We start from the raw sequence: 24963 nt of genomic DNA on the forward strand, positions 1-24963 counted from the left end.
CAACAACAGAAATACTTTGACTGGTACAGCCAGATTCCTGGTTCACTCAGGAAGATTTTTTTTCTCTCACTTATTTTTTTTTTCCTCTCTCTCCTTTATGGCTGGAAGCGAGACGTATAAATAATCGATGGAGAAAAGTCTGATTTTAGCGTAGCAGTAAAAAATAGCGGCAAAGGCAGAACTTCCTGCTCTTTTCAAAGTAAGCCTCATTTTTGCGTAAGGGTGCGCATGTTTTTTTACAAAAAAAATCACCCATTAAAAAGTGCAAGACACCTGACCTTAGATTTAGTCTGGGGACCTGAGGGGAAATTTAGGGGGAAATGATCATTGTTGCAAACTGAGAATATTTAGCGTGTGTGTGTGAGGGGGGGGATGTTGATCTGGGAACCCATGCCAGCCATATTAGCGGCGGACTCGATTGCAAGGCTGTTATAAACGTATGGGTGTGAAAGCTGGACAGTTAAGAAAGCAGACAGGAAAAAAACTGATTCGTTTGAAATGTGATGCTGGAAGAAAGCTTTGTGGATTCCATGCCAGAAAGACACACAAGTGGGTCCTAAAACAAATCAAGCCTAAACCATCTCTGGAGGCAAAAATGTTGAAACGGAGCCCGCCCTGCTCTGAGCACATCATGAAAAGGCAGGATTCATGGTGGAAGGCGGCAGGAAAGAATAAATACGAGAGATGGATTCACTCCATCAAGGGACCGCAAGCTTGAGTGCAGGGCAGCTCAGGATATTTTTGAGATCGCTCATTCATAGGGTCGCCATAAGTCAGAAGCGCACTGGGAGCCCATCACAACAACTATCACAAGGCTGTTACAAAATTGCTGTTTCCCAGCAGTTTAATGAATGATATAGGTATTTGCATTTGCAGGGGGAAGAAAAACCTTAACATTTTCCAGACCCAGAAAGCATAAGTATCCGCAGAAAATAAGACTTGAGTATTGCTGTCTTTTGTGAAAAGAGGAACACCCTGCCACCTAGTTGCACATACATGTACGAAAAGCCTGATTTCCTGGATTGTATCTCTCTTACTCTTTGAGTTGTTCTATGGGCTGAACTCCGAGGGCGCTTTCGTGGCGAGCGGGGCGCCCCAGACCTTGAAGCCCAATCGGCTAGCGGCACTGCATCCCCCAGAATGCTTTGCGGCTGGTCTCGTGACTGAGCGCCTGCCTGGCCCAGCTCAGAGCAGAGGGAGTGGTGAGTACGGGTGGCTTTCCCTCGTCTTGCCCCGCCGTCTGGGGCAGCCGCCCGCCTGGTCCCGTGGGCCGCCTGCCAAAGTCCGGGCTCGCCCGGTCGGTCGCCTTGTCATGAGCTCCTGCCAATTTGCAGGCCCCTCTGGGTCCCCGAGGCACCCAATTCCCCCAGTGGGACTGCCTCTGCCATCACTTCCTTTTGGTCTCCTCTCCCCCAAGGCTTCAGCCCATCTTAAGGCTGGGCTTCGGGCGTGTTTACTTTCCACGAGGTTGGCGTGAAAATCTCGTCGGGCGCCTTACCTTGTCATGCACGTTTGCAAGGGTGGAATATAGCTAGGTGTGGCGCCTTTTTTTTTTTTAGCTTTTGAAGAAAAAGAGGGAATGTGGGGGCTTTCCAGGCGTTGTTGGACTGCCCACTCCAACCAGCTGCTAGCCAGCATAGCTCCTAGTGAGGGATGGTGAGGGTTGTAATTAACGATCTCTGGAGGGTCACACTGACCTCGCCTGCTGTCTTTAAAACCTGGCGGCCTTGCAGTGGCATTCTGTTGGTGTGAGGATGTCGGCTGCAATGTGTACTATATGATCTTGGCAATAATCAATACAGCAAGATAGATTGCCACAGCTGTTGACTCCTCCCTCCCCTGTCCTCCTTCTTGTTCATGTTTGTTGTTGACATTGTATTCTGAAACAAATGTGCCTCTAGCAGTTACCCCACAGCAGACTGAGAATGAATGGGGGGACATCAGACATCTAGAAGGAATAGAGGGGGAGCTGCGGTGATGACACTCCCTCTTGCAATGGTCTTTGGCCCCGCAAATATTTTGTACTACTATTGATGAGGCTGGGTGAAGCTGATGGGAGTTGAACGTCAAAGCATCTGCAAAACCAAATCTCCCGAGCCTGTTATGCATTTTAGCATAGTCATGCCTTGCAACCTTGCACTTTAATTCAGTTTGAGGAGTCTCTGTGTTACTGCTTATGCTCTTGATCCCAACCCTCATTTCAGAATGGAAGTGGCCCTCCAGGTGTTCTCTCTTTGCAACATGGCCATTCCAGATATTTGGGATGTGAAAGTATCCCCACTCCTGTAGAAAAAGGAAGACCTGGCTCAAACTGAGCTTTATGTAAATTGGAAAAGGAGAATGAGTGTCACCTCTTGGTCAATCCTGCCATGCTACGTTTCTCAAAAGATACTTCCACTGTGTCAGAACAGCCCTCTGTTACCTCAGAGGACCAAGCTTCCTGGTATGAAGGAAACCATCATCATCTTAGAACTGCAGAGTTCAGCCCTTGTCAAGGAGGCACAATGGGGAATCAAACTCCCAACCTCTGGCTTCACAGCCAGAGACCTAACCACTGAGCTTTTTGCCACAGAACATAGTCCTTTTGTACTCTCTGCACTCCTCTGTTGCATCTACTCTTAGCAGTGGCTACAGATTTGACCAGTTCTGTCCACTGCCTCCTCAGTTGATGCACCTTCCCAGAGACTAGCCACTGAAGTCTTTTAAACTGAGAAACAGTCTTGTTCATTTACTTTTCTTTGTGTGTTTGATGGGCCATGCTGGATCAGACCACCCTTTTATCCCTACAGTGGCCCTGATCATCCAGCCTACTGTTGCATAGGAAACATTAAGGGACTTGTTGCGGTGACCTAATGAGACTTGCATTGCTACTGTAGTCACTCTTGTAATATTGCTTTGTCTTTATATTTTTAAGGGGGTTCCCATATCCATAGATGTTCTGGCATCATGGAGGAGGTGGACAAGATCCTCATACATTCCCTCCGCCTCTCTGGGACGTAAGGCCACATTTATGCTGTGTTATTGTATGTTTCATTCTTTGTAGGTGACGTTAGACAAATAAATGCGGTATTCTACTCTTCCCATTGCTGAATGGGAGTGGAAAGGGATCTGAAACTGGGCACCACTAAAGGATTTGAAGAGGGGTGTGGAAATGTTTGTTATGGCTTGATGTACATGCGCAGATGTAGATGCCTAGAATTGCCAAACACTCTTCTGCTGCAAGTCTAATAGAGCAAGTGCCATGATACAGGGAGCAGGCTGAAACTCTGCATGGGAGCCTAATTTATCAACTGCCTTCATTTAAGGGTTTTTTTTCCCCAGCAAGAATTTAACTGGTGTTACACAGTCATGATTTTTCTGTGTCACACCAGCTCCTTGCTTTTAGCTTGGGGACTTTGTGTTTCTCACAGACATTTGCTTTGGTTCCTACTGGACGTTTGCTGCTTCTGACTTCTGACGGTTGTGTGGGAGGAAGTAACTGGTGGTTGCTTGGTGACGAGAGCTGGATTAATCACTGAATGCAAAACCTTCTAGGTACTTCTGAGACTCCCTTTGCAAAACAGTAATCATTAGGATTGAAGGATCCCCGTTATAGGAGACCTGCCCATCCTAATCCTCTGTAGTAGGGGATGTTTGGCCCCCTGATATTGCTGGACTACAATGCCCATCAGTCCTAGCCAGGGTACTCATTAGGGATAATGAAGGCTGCAGTCCCAATAAACAAGGTTGCAAGCCACATGTTCCCCATCCCTAATACTGTAAAGATTCTGTCAGCAGTTCTTGCAATAATCATGTAAGATATGCTAGTATTTTTATATGGCAGGTCTGGGGCTGAGGCTGAGAGAATTTAATAATAGAGCATAAGCGTGAGAGAAGGGACTGCCATAGGTTGAAGCATCTTGTATACCACTCTGGGACCCTTTTTTGTCTAAAGTGGTTGGATAGCATTGTGATAGAGAGATAGATGATGGCGGCTTGCCTCATGGCTCAAGCGAGATGTGAACGATGGTCCCTTTGCTCGCACGACAGTTCAGTCTCATGCATATATGTTTGCACAGAAGTTTTACTTAAGTCTCTACTTTTCACTGACCCTCTGGAGAGACTGTGGACCGTACGGCCACTCGGTTGCTCTTTCGCAGTTGCCAGGCCCTGGAAAGGAAGAGGAAACGGCATCATGTTACTCCCACCAGTTGGCAGTTTACATCGTTAATGCAGTTGCCAGGCAGGGTCCTGTTTGGGGCAAATTGCACAAAAGGATGTAGCTGTTGGCAAGACCGTCCCTGACACAGGTTTTGTCCAGCCATTATCTGTAGTTTAGAGGCTGTACTTGGGTCATGATTGGCAGCCATGTCATGCCCTCCACCAAGCCCTGGCTGTAGTTTAATAACTGGATGGCTTGGAAGGTATAGGTGAGGCGTGGGGTTTGAGTGGCCCTCCGGATGTTACTTTGACCCCTGTTTGCATCAGCCTGGCCAGAGGTAAGGGATAGTGGATATAACAGATCATCACGATTTGGAAGGTTTTAAGTTTCTCACACATAGTTTGGGCTTTCATTTCAACATGTGAAAAATGTAACCCTTCCAAATGAAGCAACATCAACACTTCAGGGTGGCCCTCTAATTCCGGCACTGCTTCTCTTTCTTCCGCTCCCCAGGGACATCCCAGATGAAGTCCAGAGCATCCGCGAGTTTACCACGGAGTTGATTATTGAGTCTGTGGTGCGATGCCTTCGGGTTATCAGTCCTTCTGTGGGGGCAGGCCTCAGCCACGTCCTGCCCCCTGGCATGTCTGCCCGTTTCCGAATTGGCATGAGCCTGGCGCAAGCCTGCCAGGTGAGTACAACGGAGATCTTGTAAATCCACTCTTGTTTTGAGAAGTTTGTCCTGCAGCAAAGGTACAGTGGTGCCTCGCATAGCGAGGTTAATCCTTTCCGGATTAACCATCGCTATGAGAAACATCGTTCAACGGAACAAAAAAACCCATTAAAACGCATTAAACTTGGTTTAATGCGTTCCAATGGGCCCTAAACTTACCGTTGAGCGAAGCTTCTCCATAGGGGCAGCCATTTTCGCGCCCTCGCAAAGCGAGGGCACAGCGGGAAAAGTTGCAGCGGCCATTTTGGAACCGCCGATCAGCTGTTCTCCCCTGCTTCGTTGTGCGAAAATCGCTAAGCGAATCGCTTAGCGATCGTCGCACAGCGAAAAAACGCCATGGGGGCCATCGCTGAGCGAACGCTCCAGCGATGGCCCGGACCCCCTCGCTATGCGAATTCATCGCTCAACGGAGTGATCGCTAAGCGAGGCACCACTGTATTTTGAGAGGGGGCAACACTGTCCCTGGTGGCACCACAAGTGCTCTCTTGCTGCTGTCCAAGGCCCTCTGCTCCTCTAGGTCAAAAGACATTAAGTGTAAACACGGGCAGAGCTCCAGCTCCTCCACCCTCCCTGTTTCCCTTGCCCAGAACACTTCAAAGCCTATGGCTCAGGTGCAGAAAAAGCTGGGAGACCCCCTAAGGTCATGAGTTTGCCTCTTAAGTGCTTCAAACTCAGGACTGCGAGAATCTGTATCGATGCACTTTATTAGACTCTGTGAGCTAACTTGGATACTGTGGTCCTCGTATGTTTGAGCATGTTGTAAGCCTGTACAACGGCATCTGGAAACACTGGAAGCAACCCCGACTCCACCTCTACTTCAGAGAGATGGGAGATCCCGTTATTGGAAGTGGGGATAAGGAACAGGGGTACCTTTCAGCTCCCATCACCCCCTGGCCAACATAGCCAGCAAGGAAAGATTGTGGGTGTTGCAGTGCAGCAACATCTGGAGAACAACAGTCCTGTTTTAGCTGTTGTGTCATGCTCACCAGGCATGCCCTGCCACTGCCGCCACCACCGCCACCCCTTTTCTATACTCACAATTTGTTTTCTCCCATCCAGGACTTGGGCTATCAAGGGGAAGTTGGCTACCAGACCTTTTTGTACAGCAGCGAGCCTGAAATCCGTCGCCTGCTCCTCTTTCTCGTGGAGAAGCTCCCGCGGGATGCTTCAGAGGATGCTGACCAGCCTGTGGGTATGGAGGATGCTCGGCAGAATCAGATTCAAAGACAGTCAGAGAGGGGCTGAGTTTCAAGTTCTGATTTCTCTCTCTAAACTGATGTGTCCTTTCAGGCAAGTCGACAACACTTCACAGAGCCATTGCTGCTGCCATCAAGAAGCAGCTGGCTGTCCCCTGGGTGCCCCCCACCTGCCGAACCCCCCGCCTGCAATTACTACAGGTGTGTTTCCTCATCACTCCTCTCAGGTTAAGGGCATCAGCAGCAGAATCCCCTACCAATGCGTTATTGTTGAGAATCGTTATGTTATGCTATGTTATGTTAAAACCAAAGCATTTTTACTCATCTCCTGTTAAAAGGATAATTTGGGAGATATGCAGAATCTCCAAAAGATTCTCATCAATCTTGTATCTTGAGGTGGTCCTCCAGATATTATTGGACTGCAAACTCCTATTATCCACCACAGCAGCTATGCTGGTTGGGACTGACGGGAATCACAGACTGAGCAGTGAACGGTCCCAATAGGCCCATCCCTGATTCACCTGTTTAGCTACCTGGCCATTGCCTATCTGCCCAGCACATTTCCCTAGGATTCCACACACACACACACAGTTGTTCCCTCTCATTCTCTCACACTCCTTCTGGTCGCATTTTCTCAACATCTCTGGAGCCCAGGTACATTGTTCTACACAAAACATGTGCATGCCTGTAAGCTAGCCTACAAATTTATTTACATTGATTTGTACATTGTAAGCCAACATTATATAGCCCCACCTCCCACCCAAAAGTGTGTTCCTTTTCTGTGCACTCTTATGTTGCCCATTTTCTAATGCATTGTTTTACTTTAGGTTTTTCCAAACCCAATTCTGTAATTTAGGTTTACAGAGCTTGTTTCCCCTTGTGGTAGTCGGGCTGCTCTGTTTTTTTTTTTCTTTTTCTTTTAGTGGGGCAAATGCCTTTTTCAATCTTTCTTTCTCTCTCCGACCTTGCTAGAGTTCTTGTCTCTTGAAGCGATTCCAAACTCAACCCTTGGTCCTTCCTCGGGAGTCAGACCCTTTCCTCGGGAAGGTATCTCAAGGTGAGTTGGTATGCCAGGGGGAAATGCAATCAGAAAGTGAGGTCAGGGAAATGGACCCATTGCTCTTATAATGGATTTGGCTGCTCAGTTCTGTGTGGTGGGCCAAGAGCAGAACATTTGCATAGGTAAGGTCAGAAAGAGAGAAGTCGAGAGAAGGTGTTGTAATAGGAAAAGTGGAGGGGGAACTTCCTACTTTTAGTCCCGGTTCTGTCTGCCTTGGTTTCGGTACTGCTCATATCTGGCCTTGGCACCACCCACCGCTAGCACGAACACCTGATAGATGACCTGCGACAAAACGCAGCCCTTGAGAAAAGGACAGTTGCCCACTTGGGGCCTTAGATCCATCTGTGCATGTAGTTGTCTGGAAGGAGCAGTGGGACAGATTGCTGCCTTTGTAACTAGACGTGGAAGAGGCAGCAGAAGAAGAGCAAAGAAGTAAAGGTTTAGTAGGAAAGACTGTACACCTTTTGCACATCCATGTACTTAGGCTTAGTAGGTGGCACATCCTATAAAGCAGGTACCATACTCCTTGAGAGGTAGCATATCTTTTTAAAGCATTTGTTTGCTGCAAGCCATGAAGTCCCATCTGATTTATATCAACCCCTAATAGGGTTTTCATGGCATTTGCCTTTACCAGAGCCACCCTCTTGGGGCATTTCCATGGCCGAGCAGGATTCAAACCCAGGTCTCCTAATCCATGAGGTCTCCTAATCCTACGCCTTGCTGGCACCCACTAAACAAGCAAGCAAGCAAATAAAGGAGTCGTGAATTTGTTGAGCAATAGAAAGTAACCTGGCAGGATGTTTGGTAGTTCTTGCTCAGAGACCCAAGAGATGTGTCTAAGCCTTTCAGTACTGAGAAGGTGGGGGTTCTTTGCTCAGCAAGCATTTGAGCACTTCCTTGCCTGTACTCAGCACACACACACACACCACATTCTTGTTTTGCTGTCAATTTCCCCTTAGAGTCTCTCCATCTCTGATTTTAAAAAGAAAGCAAAACAAATTAAATTTCTGGAATGTTAAAGGCCACACACAAACATGCCGGGCATCTGAGCCTCTAAAAGGTAAAGGACAGAAGAAAAGGGGCTTTTAAAAATGGCCTCCCAGGGAGGAACATGACTGTTCTTGAAACGAGTGCTTTTGTGGGTAGATGGGAGCAGAGGAGGTACCATGAATGGGCTGTTCTTGAGTGAAGTTGTTGAACTACAGCATGTGAAGCTGTGTCCGTACATTAATGGGAAATAAATATATGCCCATTTGTGGCTTTCTTTGCTTAGTTTTGTTGTGGCTCTCGTGCCCACTGGAAATCAGCCCCCAAATGTTTCATTAACCCTGGAATCAAACATACCAATCTGCAACCTGATCTGATGCCAGGATGCTTGAGAGCAAGTCCTGCTGAAACTGACGGGTCTTGTTTCCAGATTACATTCATGCAGGGTTAAATATTGTCTAGTTTAATTTCTGGTTGTAGAATCTGGAGGGGTTTGTTTTCAAGTGCCACAGTTGTGGGCCTGCCGGTTTTAAAAAGGGGGCAGTTGTGGTTAAAGCTGCTCTCCCAACCTTTGGCCCATGTGATCACACTGAAGAAGACTGAAACACACATGTACCTGTATTACGTTGTGATGACCGGCCTCATCATCTTCTCCCTAGAGAGGAAAGAGTTCTTTGACAAGTTCCTGCCCCCCGTGTCAGCCCAGCTAGCCCGACCTACGTCTTTGGTGCCATCCCTGTTGGAGCTTAATACGGCTGAGCTGAGCGCGGCCCAAGAGTGGGAGAGTGAGTGGAAGAGCCAAGGTCTCGGATCACGCATGACTCCAGAGGTGGGCACGATGGACCGACCGAGTGGGAATCTGCTTATCTTGCCTCAATGGCTGGTAGCGCACAGTGGTATGGTTATGCTTTCTGTAAGGAAAGGCACGTATGGTGACAAACCCCATAGCCAGAGTTCAGAAAGTTACTTATTAAAATACAAGTTGTTCCTTATTCTCATTGTAGCTTTTGGAGAAGCAGCCTGGTGCTGTTATGCATTTCACATTGTAATGTTGAAAAGCAGGAGGGGGGGGAAGCAACAGTAATCAGCCGACTTGTTGCTGCCCATTACTTTTTTTTAAAAAAAGAGAGAAGATCTTAGGACTGAAAAGGGAATGCCATCAAATGTGAAAAATGCAATGGAAGAATGCCTCTAAAAGAATCCTTATAAAGTAATTGGAAAACTCTACTTAGTCCTGTAGTTACAGAGTCATTAGGGTAGAACTTCACTATTTCAAAAGATGAAGATCGAGATTCCTAACCAGAAGGCAAAGTTTTTTTCCTTCCTCAGATCCTACCTTTCTGCAACTTCTTCAGTCCAGCTCTTCAGTATGTCCAGAAGGCCTTGCTAGATGCCTGAGTTTTCTAAGTGGACTAAATTTGGTCTCCCTTTTCCTACCTTTCTGTTTCTGAAAAATCTGGATCTAACCAGGACTCCTAAACTCTGGCCTCAGCAGAGCAGAACTCCCTCCCACCCGTCCTCTTCATAGCTTACTGTTTGATAGGCTGCTGTTTCTTTCCTTACAAGTCTGCACCAGAGTAACGTTGCCCTCTTCCTTTTACTCAGGAATATCGCCAGTGGAAGCATCAGCGGCTGCAGCGTCGCCTCCTGGACCAGCTACGGCAGGTTGCCCCTTGCGCTGGGCCTGCCCCTCTGGGAACAACGTCCCGCGATCTGATTCAGTTCCTGGGTACTTTTGGTGCTGGCCATGATCGTACTGGGGCTCTGGCCAAGGGGTCTCGCTTCACCCATACTCAGCACTTAGCCTATAAGCAGGTATGGGGGGGGGAAGGGGGAGCATGTATGGTTGGAGGGAGGGTGCCGGTTGTCTTAAAAAGAGAGAGAACTGTAACACTTCTGGATCTCGGTGATTTGCCATTTTCAAAATACTGTTTGCAGAGGGAAGGAAGGTCAGGGTCTTACATTTGCTCTTCGTTTTGCTCCCCCTGACAGGAGGCAGAGCCCCCCCTGCAGGTGCAGACCCTGCCAGTCTCACGGACGTCAGAACAGGTAAAACACGATTTGGAGCTGTTCCTACGAGGTTGGCACTGGAAAAAGAAACCGGTTATCTTGAATTCATTTCCTGAAAGAACATGGATAGGGGAAAGGGTGCTGTTTTTAATAGAATCCATGCTAAAATGATTATAGTATAAGCAAAACCTTTACTAAGCATGCATTTTCAAAACCACTGCAAATTTATTAGTCAGTGAGTAAGTATCAAAATATATTTTTCCTCATACTGTATATCCTGCAACTTTAAAAAAGATCGTAGTACTGAAGTCATAATGATGCTAAGGAGGACTGTGGCTGTTATCATCCCTTTCCTTTTGAAGTGATAAAGATAATGAAATCACACTACACACATACATGGCAACCATTTATTTATTTAACACAACTTTATCTCTTTCCTTGGCCCAAAAGGGTCCCAGGGCATCTCTCTGTTACAGCTGACTGGAATAGCTGCTGGTTTTGATAGTTTGAATATATTCAGTATGTTGCATTTAAATGTGCTTCATATCCGTTGCTGTGGACCACTTATTCAGCCACATTTAGCCAACACATAGGGGACCTCTCTTCTTTGATTGCTATGATTTATGCCCCAAAGCACTGAATTGTACTCTAGTGTGGAATATAGGATCTGCTGCTGCTAAATGCTGTGAAGGTGAGGGGATTTTACCCCCATTCCCTGCAAGCAACGGCCCTTATAATTATAAAAGATATGCTATAGTGGTAGGATGAGACTTTGCATAGAGGATGCTTAGAAATTAGCTTCCAACTTTATCTAGATTCATTCCCTGCTTCATCCCAAAAGCTAAGAGCAGCTGATGAACAAAATTAATTTTGTTTGCCTTTGCCTTCAGCAAAGATATACTGACAGATTGTTACAAATGCCACATCCTCTGCTGGCTTAGCCACAAACACCTGAAAAAGGTGTTACGAAACACTTAGGAAAAGTAGCCAGGGTTCAACTTTTCAATTGCATGGAAGAGGCAGTGGCGTCATCCATTTCTTTGTGCCCTTGTTTTCTGAATTCTAGCACACAGCAGATAAGTTTTACAGGGGTATCTGCAAGGGAGCCCTCAAATTATAACTGGGCCCATGGGTGGTGACCGTCTCTAGTCTAGGGCCAGGAAAACTTTGGCCTACCGGTGCTTCATAGTGCCATTTGCACCATCCTATGCCACTGTTTGTCCTCTCTGGGGCTTGTGGAAGTTGAAGCCTAGTAAATCAAGATAAAAAGCCTAGTTCCTGACAGTTATTTTCTGACTTCTTTTGATTATCACTCTTGTTGCCCTGCTTCCCTCGTTCCTCCCTACCCTCCAATTTCAGGAGCTGCGGGAACAGCAGGCAACAGAACTAGAAGCCTTGGAAGGTGAGCTGGATCGTGTCATGGGCCAGATTGCAGAGATTGAGGGACAAATGTCCACACTGGGGCTGACCCTCACACAGGTGAGAACAGAATGGGGCATGGTGGCGCTCTTGTTGTCTGGCTCTATTATTCTATGACCCTGAAAGGGACTTGAAGGGGCCTCTAAGGCCATGGCATGCCATCCCCTGCTTAATTCAGGAATCCAAGTTAAGGTAGGTCTAGCAGATGGTTGTCCAAATTTCCCTTAAATGCCTCCAGTGATGGGGAGCTTCACTTCCTGAGGTAATTGGTTCCATTGTAGTACTACTCAGAATATGTTTTTCCTGACATACAGCTGAAATCTGGTTTCCTGTAACTTGAGCCCATTATTATTTGTCCTACACTCTGGAATGACCGAGAATAGATCCTGCACCTCCTCTGTATGGCTACCTTCTAAGTAGCTGAAGGATGCTATCATATCTCTCCTCCAGCTTCATTTTTCAAAACTTTCTCAAGGGTGATCCTCTAGGGGAATTCTGGGTGTATATATTCAGTATAAATGTCCTGCCTTTTCAGGAAAAGGGGTGCTAAAGGCAATTGTAAACATTTCGGAGCAGATTGGTTGATGCAAGAATTTTGGGACCACTGGAATGACCTGTTCCTGGTACGAAGTGGTTATAGGAAGGCAACAAATGTTAAGGATGAGATAAAGGGTTAAGAGCAGAGGTGGAGAAAGGCACCAGTAACCTAAAGAGCACAATTCCCTGCCAGGATCTCTCCAGAAAGCCCATTTGAAGCACAGGGAAGTTCCACAGGAAGCTAGTGATGGTCTTGGGCTCCTCCCCATCTGTTACTGTGAAGCTTGGACAGGAGAATCTCCTGATGGGTTGCTGTTGTATTGACCTATGAAGGAGCCTTTTGAGCCACCTCTTCAGTCAGTCTTGGTTGTGGGGGCTGTTTCCTCCTCAGGTGGAAGGGGAAGTGCGGCAACGGCAGTTGGAAGTGGCGGAGCAAGAGCAGGCCCTGCGCGTGAAGGGACAGACGGTGGAGCTGCTGCCTGATGCGGAAAATAACATGGCTAAGTTGCAGGTAAGTGGCAAAGAAGGAGAGGACAGCCAGGGAAACTGGGCTGAAGGTGGGAGAGAATTTGCCTTTTTTAAAAAAATTTAAGAGTGGAACCAATCAGGAACATATAGACCTGAGGCAGGAGGGAGGTGTTGGCTGATATAACTGTGGAAAACCAGCCTCCTACACATGTGTCTTTGCCAGGAGGCAGAGGAAGGGGGTGAATATGAATTGCAATGCTCATAGGTGGAGGAGGCTGAGATGATGCTGAAGGAACAGAATCACCACTCAGAATCACTTTTGGGATGAGCTTGCTTTATGCTGCCCTGCTAGGCATTTATTTAAAATTGATTTATTCTGCGTTTCTCCTCAAAAAGGACCCAAGATGGCATACATCATTAAAAGACAATATTTATGGCTAAAAACAAGAAGTATACAGATACTTAAAGCAAAATACCACTCTGAGAAATGGTAAACAAAAACTATCAAAAAGACGTTCAAGGCAGTGTGACACACACCAATTCATTAAAAAAAACCCTCCACTCAGGCAGCCAGTCACTAAAAGAAAGCCTGCCTGAAGAGAAAGGTCTTTGCCTGATTGTAGAAGGATAATACAGAGCCAGCCTGGCCTCCAGTGGGAGGGAGTTCCAAAGTCTAGGGGCAGCAGCAGAGACAGCCCTTTCATGTGTCCCCACCAAATGCAGCTGTGAAGGTGGTGGGGCCAAGAGAAAGGCCTCTCCTGATGTTCTTAACAGCCATGCAGGCTCATAATGGGAGACACTGTCCTTGAGATAGCTTGGACCAAAACCATTTATTTAATTAATTAATTAATTGCATTTATACCCCACCCATTTAGTCAATTGACTCCTCTTCATAGGACTTCATAGGTTAGAACATTTGTTAGGTATTATCCAGTTGGCCCTGACAGCGCTACCTTCTTGGACTGCAGCTCCTAAAATTCAGGGGCCTTCCTGGCTGAGAGGTTCTGGGAGTTGAAGACCCAACAATGTATAACGTAGCACTGCCAAGGTAATCAAGTGGGACATGGTGGCGCTGCAGGATAAACCACAAAAGCCTCTGGGCTGCAAAGTTAAAAGGCTAGCAGTTTGAATCCACTTGATGGAGTGACCTCCCATCATTTGTCCCAGCTCCTGCCAACCTAGCAGTTCCAAAGCATGTAAAAATGCGAGGAGATAAATAGGGACCACCTCAGTGGGAAGGTAACAGCGTTCCGTGTCTAGTTGCGCTGACCACGGAAACTGTCTATGGACAGACACTGGCTTTATAGCTTGGAAACAGGGATGAGCACTGCCCCCTAGAGTTGGACATGACTGGACTAGATTTCAAGGGGAACCATTACCTCAAGGTAATCTCAGTAGGGCCCAAGGGAGTGGAGGCACCCAGTTCATAATGTAAGATGTATAGAGCGGCATTGCTAAAACCAGGGAGGAGCAGGATGGTGTTTGCGATACCTCTTCTCCTTTCCTTGCCCTTTCTATGAATCATACAAAGATCTGAAAGGATGTAAAACATGGTGGGCCTTGGGGAATCTCAGCATCTTTTTACCCCTTTTAGGTGGTGGTTGAGAGTAGCGCACAGCGAATCATCCAGCTGGCTGCTCAGTGGGAGAAGCATCGGGTGCCACTGATCCAGGAATTCCGGGACCTCAAGGCCCTTTGTGACTCCAAGGAGGTGAGATGCGCGAAAAAGGGGTGAAAGGAGTCCTCTCAGCCCAGGAAGCTCAAAGCCACTGGTCTTTGTTCTCTATTTCTTTATGCAGTTGGAATCCTCTCGGCGCCTCTCTGAAATCAGGGAGCTACACAACCGGATCCGTTTGGCAGCCGAGGATGCCAAGCACAAGGATGATCTCTACAAGCAGCTGGTAGGTGGCTGTGTTGCACGGTGAGGCTTGCTGATACATAGAGCAGTCTCGCACACCCAGGCTGGTTCTCCGGTGGGGGGGGGGGAATGGCGTTTCTTGCATCGCTGTGTTTCTATAGAGGATCAACAATATCCTCCCACCCCCCCACCCCAAATTCTGTGATTTCCCAGTTCTTTGTAACTTGACATTCATGACAGTGCCTCAAATATACTATTTGCCACCTCCAGCAATGCTGCGTGCGTTTTACAGAGTTTGGAAACATAATGTTTTGGTCTATAAACCCATGCTGGAAAAGCAACTTCTCAGCTGTTGGCGTTCCATAAACCAAATTGTTAGTTTTTCAACTAGATAAAATACAGTCGTATCTGAATATGTCTGCTTGTTTGTTATAGATTTGCGCTATTTAAATATTCTTAGTTTTTGAATCATTGATTTTGTTTAGTTTTGTTTTTGCTGGCCTGTTCGTCTCATTAACCCAGGTTTCCGTTCTTCAAGTGTTACCGAAAGCCAGCCTAAGCAACGCTTCAGCCCTGTACTTTCTCCTGCCCTTTTCTGTTCCCGTATGTCTGGACAGAAAAAAAAAAGTCCTGCAGAATTTAATTTCTCTTTCTAGGGAGGCTGACTTTTTGCATTCAAACATAAGATTTACATTGGTTGTTGTAGGTTTCGAGAATACATAAGATTTACAAGTTGTAAGAAACACTGGTCAGTTTCAAGACAAATTAGTTCCACCGCTGGATATTGTATTGTCTGTTCATTTTAACTAAGGAGAATTTGTTAAAATTTTACCATTCTTTTGAGGTTAGTAAATTGAGTACCCAGCTCATTGCGGAGGGGGAAGCAATGTGTAGACTGCATAATTAAATAATAAACCACACAGCTAGAGCTTTAAGCACTGCGTCTCTGCTATAACAGCAAATCAGTTTTCTTAGAACAAATGCCTGGCTGGAATGCACAGGAGAAGAACGGTTGGCAGGTTGGAAGTGGGTAATCCTTGAAGCTTTGCTCCTCCATAGAAACCAAAACAATAACCTGCCTAGGATTTCCTTGATATGCTAGTGTCTGTGTGCAGGATTTTTTTAAAACTGTGAGTGATAGCATGTAATGTGAGTCTAAAGGGATACATAGGCTTCTTATGCTGGGGAAAACTTAACCCCTACATTCTGTGACACAATGGGGTGGGACTAAGCTATGAAGAATACTTAGCCTTGTAAAAGTGTCCGTCTGTTTTTGCATGTGTTTCCTTAACAAAGCCCCATTCCTTCTTTCATGCTGCCTGTAGCTTGTGGAGTTGGAATCGCTTCCCAAGGACGTCTCTCGATCTGCATACACACAGCGCATCTTAGAGATTGTCAGCAACATCCGTAAGCAGAAGGAGGAGATCACAAAGGTAAAAAAAAAACCTCAGCAACTGAGCCCAATGTATCTGAGAAGTTTTTCCCCTCAAATGTGGTCTGAAGCGTACCGTATGCCGTTAGTATGGAGCGAATTGCTACAGACTTGCAGGTGTGAGGGGTGTGTGTTCCAGTGCCCTCTGTGTCTTTAAAACACCATGACAGAGTTTTGCATGTAGGAAAGTAGTGTGATTAAGGCAAACATTCTTCTAATTAGTTTTGAATCTGCAGGGAGCTCTTTACACAAGGGAATGTTGAAAAATGTGATTCTTTTGACACCTCGCTGCAGTCCAGGAATATATACATATTGCTGAGGCTGCTGATTATGTCTTTCTGACGCTGCACATGTATATTAGTCTGTTACTTTTATGTGCCATCAAATCGGACCTGACTTGTGGCAACTCTGATAGGGCTTTCAAGGTAAGGGAATTATTTAAGGAGTAGTTTTATCAGTTCCACACACACCCCAGCCCACGAGTTTCTATTATGAAGCTGAGATTTGAACACAGTTCTCCTGAGTCCTAGTTTCTCACACTATCAACTACATCACACTGAGTATCTATGTTAGTCTATAGCCTCATGTATTGACTTGTATATGTAATGTAGATCTCCTGGACCAATCAACAGTGAGTTTTCAGGTTTGTCTCAAATGTGTTACTTTTTAGTGGCTGTCTCTATGCAACCTTAAGCTGAGAAAGTTGTCATACCTTGTAGAATCTTCCCTTTGCTTTTTCCTTTAAAAATAAATAAATAAATAAATAAATAAATAAAAACAGCATTATTCTTCTGCCACTAGGAGGCAACCCGTTGTTTCCGCCTTGCAGCCCTGAGCCACAGGGAACTGCAAAAGATCACTTCCTGTAGAAGTGTTTTTACCATAGAGATAGAAACAGTGAACAGACAGTATCACCAGCTGTTTATAACTAAACTGGTTTTCCACTGTTACTTTCCAGATAAAGTACAGAGCAGTTTCCAGCAGAAAATAAAGAGTGTCATCACAGTGCATCCATAGAGAAATACATACAATGATTTTGAGGTGTGTTTTTCACACGTGCACACACATCTTAGAAATTCAGACTATGTGTCATTCTTGCTGTTGTTTTGATTGCCACAAGTCCCTGCTGAGGACTACAAGTGGCCTGGCACTGTGATTCATTTGTGTCACCAGTTGCCCCTTGTGGAGTGTTCAGCCAAGATTTAGCAACTCCAGTGCTAAAGGTGAGGGAAGAGGTCAAGGAAGCCATAGAGCTTGTCAAGGGATGGGCAGTCTGTGTACTCTGATGGAGCATCTGTGGTTTTTCAAGTGGGATCAGTTTACAAACCCTGTGTACCTCTTATTCTTCTTGTACGCGTCAGTAACTGTGAGAATGGCCTGGTTCCTCTTCGCTCTCTTTACCATTGATGATACTGCTGCAAAATCAAGGAAGCCTGAAGAACAGAATTTCCATTCCTTTACCCCGGTAGTAAAAAGAGTACCTCTTACTATCCATACCTCATGCAGATTTGTCTTGATGCTAACGTGCTGAACTGATTTCTGATTCAGGGAGCCGCCTAACAGAGGTCACCTTCACAAATAGTAGTAGAGAGAGATTTAACAGGTTTTATGTGCATTTCCCATGAATTTAAATTGTGTGTTTGAAGAGGTCATGCCACGACATGATAGCATACCTGTGTGCTGAAATACAGGGATGCTGCAGTTGTACTGGAAACAGCAAAGGGGAGAGGCAGGGGGAGAGTCTGGACTCTTGCCTTCTTCCTACCATAGCCCTTCCTTCTTGTCCTGCCTCTGATGCTGGGACTGGTTCTGGATAGAAGAAAAGTGTTTTTTCTGAGGGGAGGAGGTAAGCCATGGGCCAACGGAAAGGCCTGTCTTTTCTCACCTGCTTGCCACCTTTGTTACTCACAGTTTGACTCAGTCTTGTGCTGACTTTTAGTCATTTCAGATTTTGTTGTTGTTTAGTCGTTTAGTCGTGTCCGACTCTTCGTGACCTCATGGACCAGAGCACGCCAGGCCCTCCTATCTTCCACTGCCTCCCGGAGTTGGGTCAAATTCATGTTGGTCGCTTCGATGACACTGTCCAACCATCTCATCCTCTGTCGCCCCCTTCTCCTCTTGCCTTCACACTTTCCCAACATCAGGGTCTTTTCCAGGCATTTCAGATTTTACACACATGCATTTTTTTTTTTTTTGGACTTATATACCGCCCCATAGCGCTACAAGCACTCTCCGGGCGGTTTACAATTTAATTATACAGGCTACACATTGCCCCCCCCCCCAGCAAGCTGGGTACTCATTTTACCGACCTCGGAAGGATAGAAGGCTGAGTCAACCTTGAGCCGGCTACCTGGGATTTGAACCCCAGGTCGTGAGCACAGTTTTAGCTGCAGTACAGCGTTTTAACCACTGCGCCACGAGGCTCATTTGTCACTTTCACATCTAGTACTGCTTTTTCATATAAGAAACCTATAGGCATTCTAATACTGATGCACAAACAAAAATAGGTGTGTATATACATCCAGTTCTATGTGTACCCACCCTCTCCCATGCAGCTAAAAGATGCAAGAGAATGGCTTACTTCATTGCTCACAGTTGGTGAGAATGAAGCCCACAGGCATAACCTCTGGTCCCCTTCCGGCTCTCATTCTCTAACTTTTCACTGCCAGCCTGACTGGCTCCAGTTGCGTTGATGGCAAGATAGGGGACCAACAAAGATGACTTGCAACTTGTCTGAGCCACCAACAGGAGTGAGTCACCACTGGGTCCTAGATCTACAATAAAGAATCTCACTGTTCCCAGTTGGCTGCCTCTGTGGCAGTGGACTCTCAGGGTCCCCAAAGCCTGTGAATCTTTTTTACTCACTTGTTCATGCCAGGCCTGACAAAGAGGGTGGCCCCAAGCAGCATTTGTTTCCCTGGATTTTTAAGTGATTTTTCATTGGTGGAGGACCTTTTGATTTTGGACCTTTTCCTGTTTTCTTGGCTTTTTCAGATCTTGTCTGATACCAAGGAGCTCCAGAAGGAGATCAATTCCCTCACTGGGAAGCTGGACAGAACTTTTGCCGTCACTGATGAGCTAGTCTTTAAGGTGAAAGCTGGTGTTAGCTGTGGGTGGGGAAAGGAGGGGGGGTCTTTGGACTTGCCTCCCGATTCTTAATTTTTCCCATCCGTTCCTTCTGTATTTCTTTCTGCAGGATGCCAAACGTGACGAGGCTGTGCGGAAGGCATACAAGTATCTGGCTGCTTTACATGAAGTGAGTGGGCTTCCTACAATAATACTATGATCTCCCTCCACTGTCATGACCACCATGTACACCTTTTCTCCCCGTTGCCCACCTTCCTAGGGATCTTTCCAGATGACACTGCTTCTTCTTCCCTTTCCACTAGAACTGCAGTCAGCTGATCCAGACTATTGAGGATACTGGTACCATCCTGCGAGAAATCCGGGACCTAGAGGAGCAGGTGAGACTTCTCTGAATCGGAGGTGAAAGTGGGAAGTGTTTATGGCTTTGAGATACAGATAGATAGAAGGGGGGGGAGTTCCCCTTGTCCTCTGGATCACTGGTTCTTAACCTTGGGTTACTAAGGAGTTTTGGACTGCAACTCCCAGAAGCCTTCACCACCAGCTGTCCTGACTGGGGTTTCTGGGAGTTGCAGTTCAAAAGCATCCGAGTAACAAAGGTTAAGAACCACTGCTCTAGATATCTGTGCAGGTCATGTTCTGTGTGAAATTCCAGTATCCAGAGATCTGTTTGGCATAGCTTTCTTTGAAAGCATTCATAGATGCCTGCCTTTCAGTCATATCTTCCAATCAATCTTTCTAACTCTCTGCCATTCTACCCACCTTTGCTAATAGCTTGCCACTTCTGCAGTTAACATATACTGGCTCTAGTGTGAACTTTGTAAAAGTCAGTGCAGACTCAGAGCTTGGAAATTTTTCTACTTCTTTCCTTCTTTTAAGACCTTAACTTGCAGAATCTCCAAGCCAAGAATTCGTTCTAAAAGTCTATTGTCTGTGCTGTCGCCTCCTGTGCAAATATTTTGAAGTTCATTATAAGATTTAATTTGTTTTCATAGAACATAAAATAATGGAGTTGAAAGGGGCTTAAAAGGCCATAGAGTCCAACTCCCTGCTCAGTGCAGGAATCCAAATCAAACTAGATCTCAACGTTTGCTGCCTCCTGAGCTAATTGGTTCCACTGTCATACTGCTCTAACAGTTACGAAGGTTTTCCTGATATTCAATTGAAATCTGACTTTGTGTAACCTGAGACCATTATTACATGTCCTGCACTCTGGGATGATCAAGAACAGATCCTACTCTCATCTGTATGACTATCTTCCAAGTTTTAGAAAAGTGTCTCCCCTCGGTCTTCTTTTCCCAAGGCTAAACATTGCTAAATCTTTCCTCATAGGACTTGATTTCAAGTCCTCTGATCATCCTTGTTGTCCTCCTCTGAATTTGTTCCAGTTTGTTGGCATCCTTCTTACTCTTAGTGAGGTCTAGCCAGTACCAAACAGAGAACAGCTAGTATTTCACAGGATTTGGAGACTGTACTTCTGTTAATGCAGTTTAAAAGAGCATTTACCATTTTTCTGACCAAATCACACTGTTTGCTGATATTCAGCTTGCAATCTAGAACAATTCCATGATCCTTCTGACTCACAGTATTGCTGAGCCAAATATCAATCATTTTGTAACCATGTTTGGTTTTTTTCCCCTAGATGTAGAACTTTGCACTTATCCCTGTTGAATTTCATTATATTGTTTTCAGCTCAGTGCTTGAACCTGTCAAGATCTTTTTTAATTTTGTTCCTGTCTTCCAAGGTATTAGCTGTTCCACCCAATTTTGTAACATCTGCAAATTTGATAAGCATTCACTGTACAGTACTCCCTTATCCAAGTCATTAATAAAAATGTTGAAGAGCACCAGGACTGAGCCTTGCAGTACCCCACTTGCTACCTCCTCCCAATTTGAGAAGGAGCCAATGATAAGCTCTCTCTGAATATGATTCTGCCGCCAACTATGTATCCACCTGTCAGTTGCTCTATCCGTCCCACACCAAGCTAGTGTGCTAATCAGAATATCACAGGGCACTTGGCCGAAAGCTTAAGCTGAAGTCAAGATATATTGTGTCTACAGCATTCCCACTGTCTACCAGAGAAGATAACCCATCCAGAAAATGAGATAAGAGTACAGTGGTGCCTCGCTTAGCGATTTCCTCATTTAACGATGTATTCGTTTAGCAATGAGGTTTTGTAACCCCTATGGGGAAAATTCGCATAGCGATGTTTGGGACCTTGCCTCACTTACCGATGACAATTTTAGGTCCCCTGTTTCGCTTAGCGATGTTCCGTTTTTGCAATTTTAAGTGTGTCTTAAAAGGTTCAAAAACAGTTTTAAATGCTTGGAATTGTTAGTGCACCTTCTAAAATGTGTGCAAACTTAATTTGGCTTTGTTCTGAGTCTTCGTTAATTTTTGGTGAATTTTTTTCTCCCCCATTGGAAAGCATTGAACCCGATTTTTGACACTTAAAATTGCAAAAACGGACATCGCAAAACCATTGAAATGCATTGAATAGGCTTCAATGCATTCCAATGGAGGATACATTGTTTCACTTAGTGATGTTTCCATGGGGATTTTCGCTTAAGGACGGCAATCCGTTCCCATTGGAATGGATTAATCAGTTTTCAATGCATCTCTATGGGAAAACATGTTTCGCTTAGTGATGTTTTCCCATAGCAATGTTTTTTTTAACCAGTTAACATCGTTAAGCGAGGCACCACTGTAATCTGGCACTATTTGGTCTTCAGAAATCCCTGTTGGTTTCTAGTTATTACTGCCTTGTTTTCAAGGTACTTGCAGAGTGACCACTTTATAATCTGCTCCAGAATTTTCCTGAGATTGATGTGAGGCTGACTTATCTGTAGTTCCCTTTTTGCCCTTTTTGGAGGTGGTTCTGAGAGTTCTTCGGCCAGTTCCTTCAATATTTTTGGATGCAGTTCATCCACCCCTGGAGATTGGACTCATTCAAAATAATAAGGTATTCTTTGATTATTTGTTTATCAATCCCAGGCTGCAATCCTGTCCCATTCACTTGTACTTCACATTTGCCTGGAGAGTCATAGAGTATCTTTTGGGAAAAGACTGAGCTAAAGTAAGAATTGAGCACTTCTGCCTTTTCTTTGTTAGCATTTTTCCATTCTCACTGAGTAGCACTATGTCTTTTTTGTGCCTTTAGCTGCACACATACCTGAACAATGCTTTTTTAAATGCTTTTAAACACTTGCTAACCTCAGCTCGTTCTCGGCCTTTGCCTTCTTACCACCATCCTTGCAATTCTTTGCTACTTTTCTATACTCTTCCTTTGTGGCTTTCCTTCCACTTCCTTCCTTGAGATTCTACAGTTTTGCTTTTCATTTAGTAGCTATTAGGAACAAAATTCAACATTCTAAGGATCCTGGCATTCATTTAATAAAAGGGCAGGTCTCCCATCATTAAGGCTGCAAGTCGAAATTGTGTGGGTGGCTGAGCAGCTTTGCTGGTAAAAGGAGGTGGGGCTTCAGTGACCTTCACAGGTCTTCACCTTTTTCAATGATGAGCTGATGTAGAATTATGCCAGGAATGAACCGGAGACATCCTGCACTTTGCAAGGAGGCAGGGTTATACAGAGGATGCACGCTGAATCCCCCAGTTTGTGTAGGTTTGCATAGGAGAGTGTTTAATGCTACCTAATCATGAGAAGAGGATGACATGGCTTATTGGATTACTAATTTTGACCAGCACTGGCTGAGCATGCAACCAGAGAGAGACAGAATTTGGGGGCTGGAAGATATTAGAGAATAGGATAGTGCTCAAACTGATCCTGTGTAGCACTCTAGCCTCAAAAGCTGTCAGAGACACCTCTCACCTTTTCCTTTCAGAAAGCTTTTATTTGTGACTGTTATACATGAAAAACTCGATGGCTGTTTGTTGTTACCAGCTCTCCTGTTGAAGAAATAAACATTTCGGGATTCAAATATACAATGCTTTTCCACCTTTTTTTTCTTTGTTGTGAGGCCCAATGGGCTGTCTCAGGTGGATGAGTCACCGAGTGTGGAAGCATGCTTCTGGTGTAAGCCAAAGCTTTTTCACAAAATGTAAGCTACCCCTTTGTCTCTCACCTTCCCAGATTGAGAGTGAAACCAGCAAGAAAACCCTAACCAATTTGGAGAGGATCCTGAGTGATTACCGAGCCTTGAAGCAGGAAAATGCAGCACTGCTCAGCCATACCCAAGAAACGTGAAGACTTCCCCCACCCACCCCACATGGTGCTTCTGGGGCCTGGCCTCTTTCTTCCCCCTCCTTTTTCATCCAGACCCTGCTGTGCCTCTTAACAAGAAGGGCCATGTCGATCGAGCAAGCAGTGCTCGTCCTTCCAGGCTCTGCCTGCATTGTGAGCTGCCTAAAAGCAGAATTTGCCAAGGTGCCGCGCATGGGCAGGAGAAGGCAAGAGCCTCAGTGCCATCCTTCTGACACAGGTTGTACATTGGAGAAGCAAATGCTGGGGGAAGGCTTTCTTTCTTCAACTTAATAGTTCTGGCAACCCAGCAGTTTCTTTTCCTCAGAAACAAAAACCTCACAATAAAATCCCTGTTGTTTTCTTTCTTTCCAGACTGCTGGTATTGATTGGAGTGGATTAACAAAAGCCTGGGGATGTGTTGGTAGTACAGGGTGTGATCATTTCCAAATTTTGGGTCTCCACATTTTAACACCTTTGGAAGGCTGCTTTCTGGTTTGGAAGCATGGCCACCTCCAAGCTATATAGAGGTGCCAGCACAGAGCTTAGAAAAGTTAGGTTTTGGGCTACAGCTCCCAGGAATGTGCGCTCACACACACACACACATACATACACCCATCCAGGATCTGGTTGGAATATGCTGGGAATTGTCATCCATAACAGTAACTTGTCCAAGCACTGGGCCATTTCTATCAGCGCACTGCAGTAACTAAAAAAGCCCCCTGGAAACATGTGCTCAGCACCAAGCCCTTTGGAGGAGACCAGGATCAGAGGAGGACATCAGCTCACAGTCCCCGAGAAAGCCAGAAAGGGGGCAGAGCAGACTGGCCTGTAGTGGATGCCCCTTTCCGTTCTGGGCTGGCCTGTCCTTTCCCACGCTAGAGGAGAGCTTCCCATGGCTCCTTGGCTGCTGAGGAATGACTGTGGATAAGTAGAGCAGCGCTGGTTCCTTTTCTTCCGGTACTCGAACTCGTCCACTGTCCACACAGCTCCCTTCACGTTCTCCACACGCACAAAGCACTTGTGCAAGCTAAGGTTGTGTCGGATGGCATTCTGTGGGGTGAGGAGAGTCTCTTAAGAAGAGGACCCCACTGGCTGTTCAGACTGCACTCTCCTCTACCCCGATCATCTGCACTAACTTTGCCTACCCCACCAAATCTCCACTCTTCCTCAGGCAACATCCTTCATTCCTCTTTTACTGTTTTGTCCTCTGGTTCCCTTATTTACTCCATAGGTCTGCTCTCCAGCCCATTAAGTATAACAATAAACAACACATTTGAAAATAGTTGGAATATGTTTGGCTACCACTACACTGTTCCAAAAAAAATGCAATATAGAAAGCTGCTTTGCACTGCATGATCAACTCTGGCAGCAGAGTCCTCTGTGTTTCAAGCTACGTTCTTTCTTAGCCCTACTGTAAGAGCCCTGGTGGTCTCCCATCCAAGTATTCACCAAACCAAACTCTGCTTAGCTTTGAAATCAGACAACAGCATCTGAATGCTCACTAATAAGAGAACTCCCAGTGTCGATTAAGCGGTTTACCACTGATACTACTTTTTCGTGGGTCCCTTATGTAATGCAGTATCAAACATTTAGAGTGTTCCTGAGAGTTCATCTTTTTTTGGTCTGCATACATCTCCCACACTACAGTAACTTTCTTATTACCTTGCCTCTTGCTTCCATTCCTGCCTCCCCAGTCTGTGGTCAAAAAAGTTATATTTCCAATTCTGCCTAGTATACATATCAAAGTCATTCAGAGCTTTGCTTAGTTTTTGAACTAGAAAATTGGGGGCTGGAGGAGCTGCTTCCAAAGGCTGAGATATCTAATTCTAATTTTCC

At 45.6% G+C, this 24963-nt stretch overlaps 2 protein-coding genes across 9 annotated transcripts in view; one reads left to right on the forward strand and one right to left on the reverse strand.

Moving 5' to 3' along the window:
• Window positions 1-1109: 1109 nt before the first annotated feature.
• On the forward strand, window positions 1110-23498 carry CCDC22 (CCC complex scaffolding subunit CCDC22). Of its 4 annotated transcripts, none has more exons than XM_020792946.3 (18): window positions 1110-1202; window positions 2915-2996; window positions 4655-4832; window positions 5934-6066; window positions 6165-6271; window positions 7043-7127; window positions 8777-8946; window positions 9723-9932; window positions 10110-10166; window positions 11487-11606; window positions 12475-12594; window positions 14146-14262; window positions 14351-14452; window positions 15735-15842; window positions 18836-18931; window positions 19038-19097; window positions 19231-19305; window positions 23017-23498. In XM_020792946.3, exons 2-18 carry the CDS (start codon window positions 2947-2949, stop codon window positions 23128-23130), a joined length of 1902 nt encoding a protein of 633 aa, XP_020648605.3. In that variant the 5' UTR covers window positions 1110-1202; window positions 2915-2946; the 3' UTR covers window positions 23131-23498. The 4 variants fall into 4 exon arrangements, with proteins under 4 accessions (XP_020648605.3, XP_020648606.3, XP_020648608.3 ...); XM_020792947.3 differs by lacking the exon at window positions 1110-1202 and adding an exon at window positions 1226-1535; XM_020792949.3 differs by lacking the exon at window positions 1110-1202 and having other exon boundaries at window positions 2916-3023.
• The window catches only part of FOXP3 (forkhead box P3), a 39580-nt gene continuing 35050 nt past the window's right edge, over window positions 20434-24963 (reverse strand). For all 5 annotated transcript variants that reach the window (XM_072991471.2, XM_072991472.2, XM_072991470.2 and 2 more), the window contains one exon: window positions 20434-24177. In XM_072991471.2, the coding sequence (XP_072847572.2) occupies window positions 23905-24177 (273 nt within the window). In that variant the 3' untranslated portion in view covers window positions 20434-23904. The remainder of the gene's footprint in view (window positions 24178-24963) is intronic.

Source organism: Pogona vitticeps, chromosome 2, assembly GCF_051106095.1.
Source record: "Pogona vitticeps strain Pit_001003342236 chromosome 2, PviZW2.1, whole genome shotgun sequence".
Taxonomy (NCBI): Eukaryota; Metazoa; Chordata; class Lepidosauria; order Squamata; family Agamidae; genus Pogona; species Pogona vitticeps.

Bases quoted from the DNA above. Each gene is read 5' to 3' on its own strand.
- CCDC22 (XM_020792946.3), top strand. From the start codon at position 2,947: ATGGAGGAGGTGGACAAGATCCTCATACATTCCCTCCGCCTCTCTGGG. The intron at 6,067-6,164 runs GTATGGAGGATG...GTGTCCTTTCAG, and splicing joins GGATGCTGACCAGCCTGTGG to GCAAGTCGACAACACTTCAC. The intron at 7,128-8,776 runs GTGAGTTGGTAT...TCTTCTCCCTAG, and splicing joins CCTCGGGAAGGTATCTCAAG to AGAGGAAAGAGTTCTTTGAC.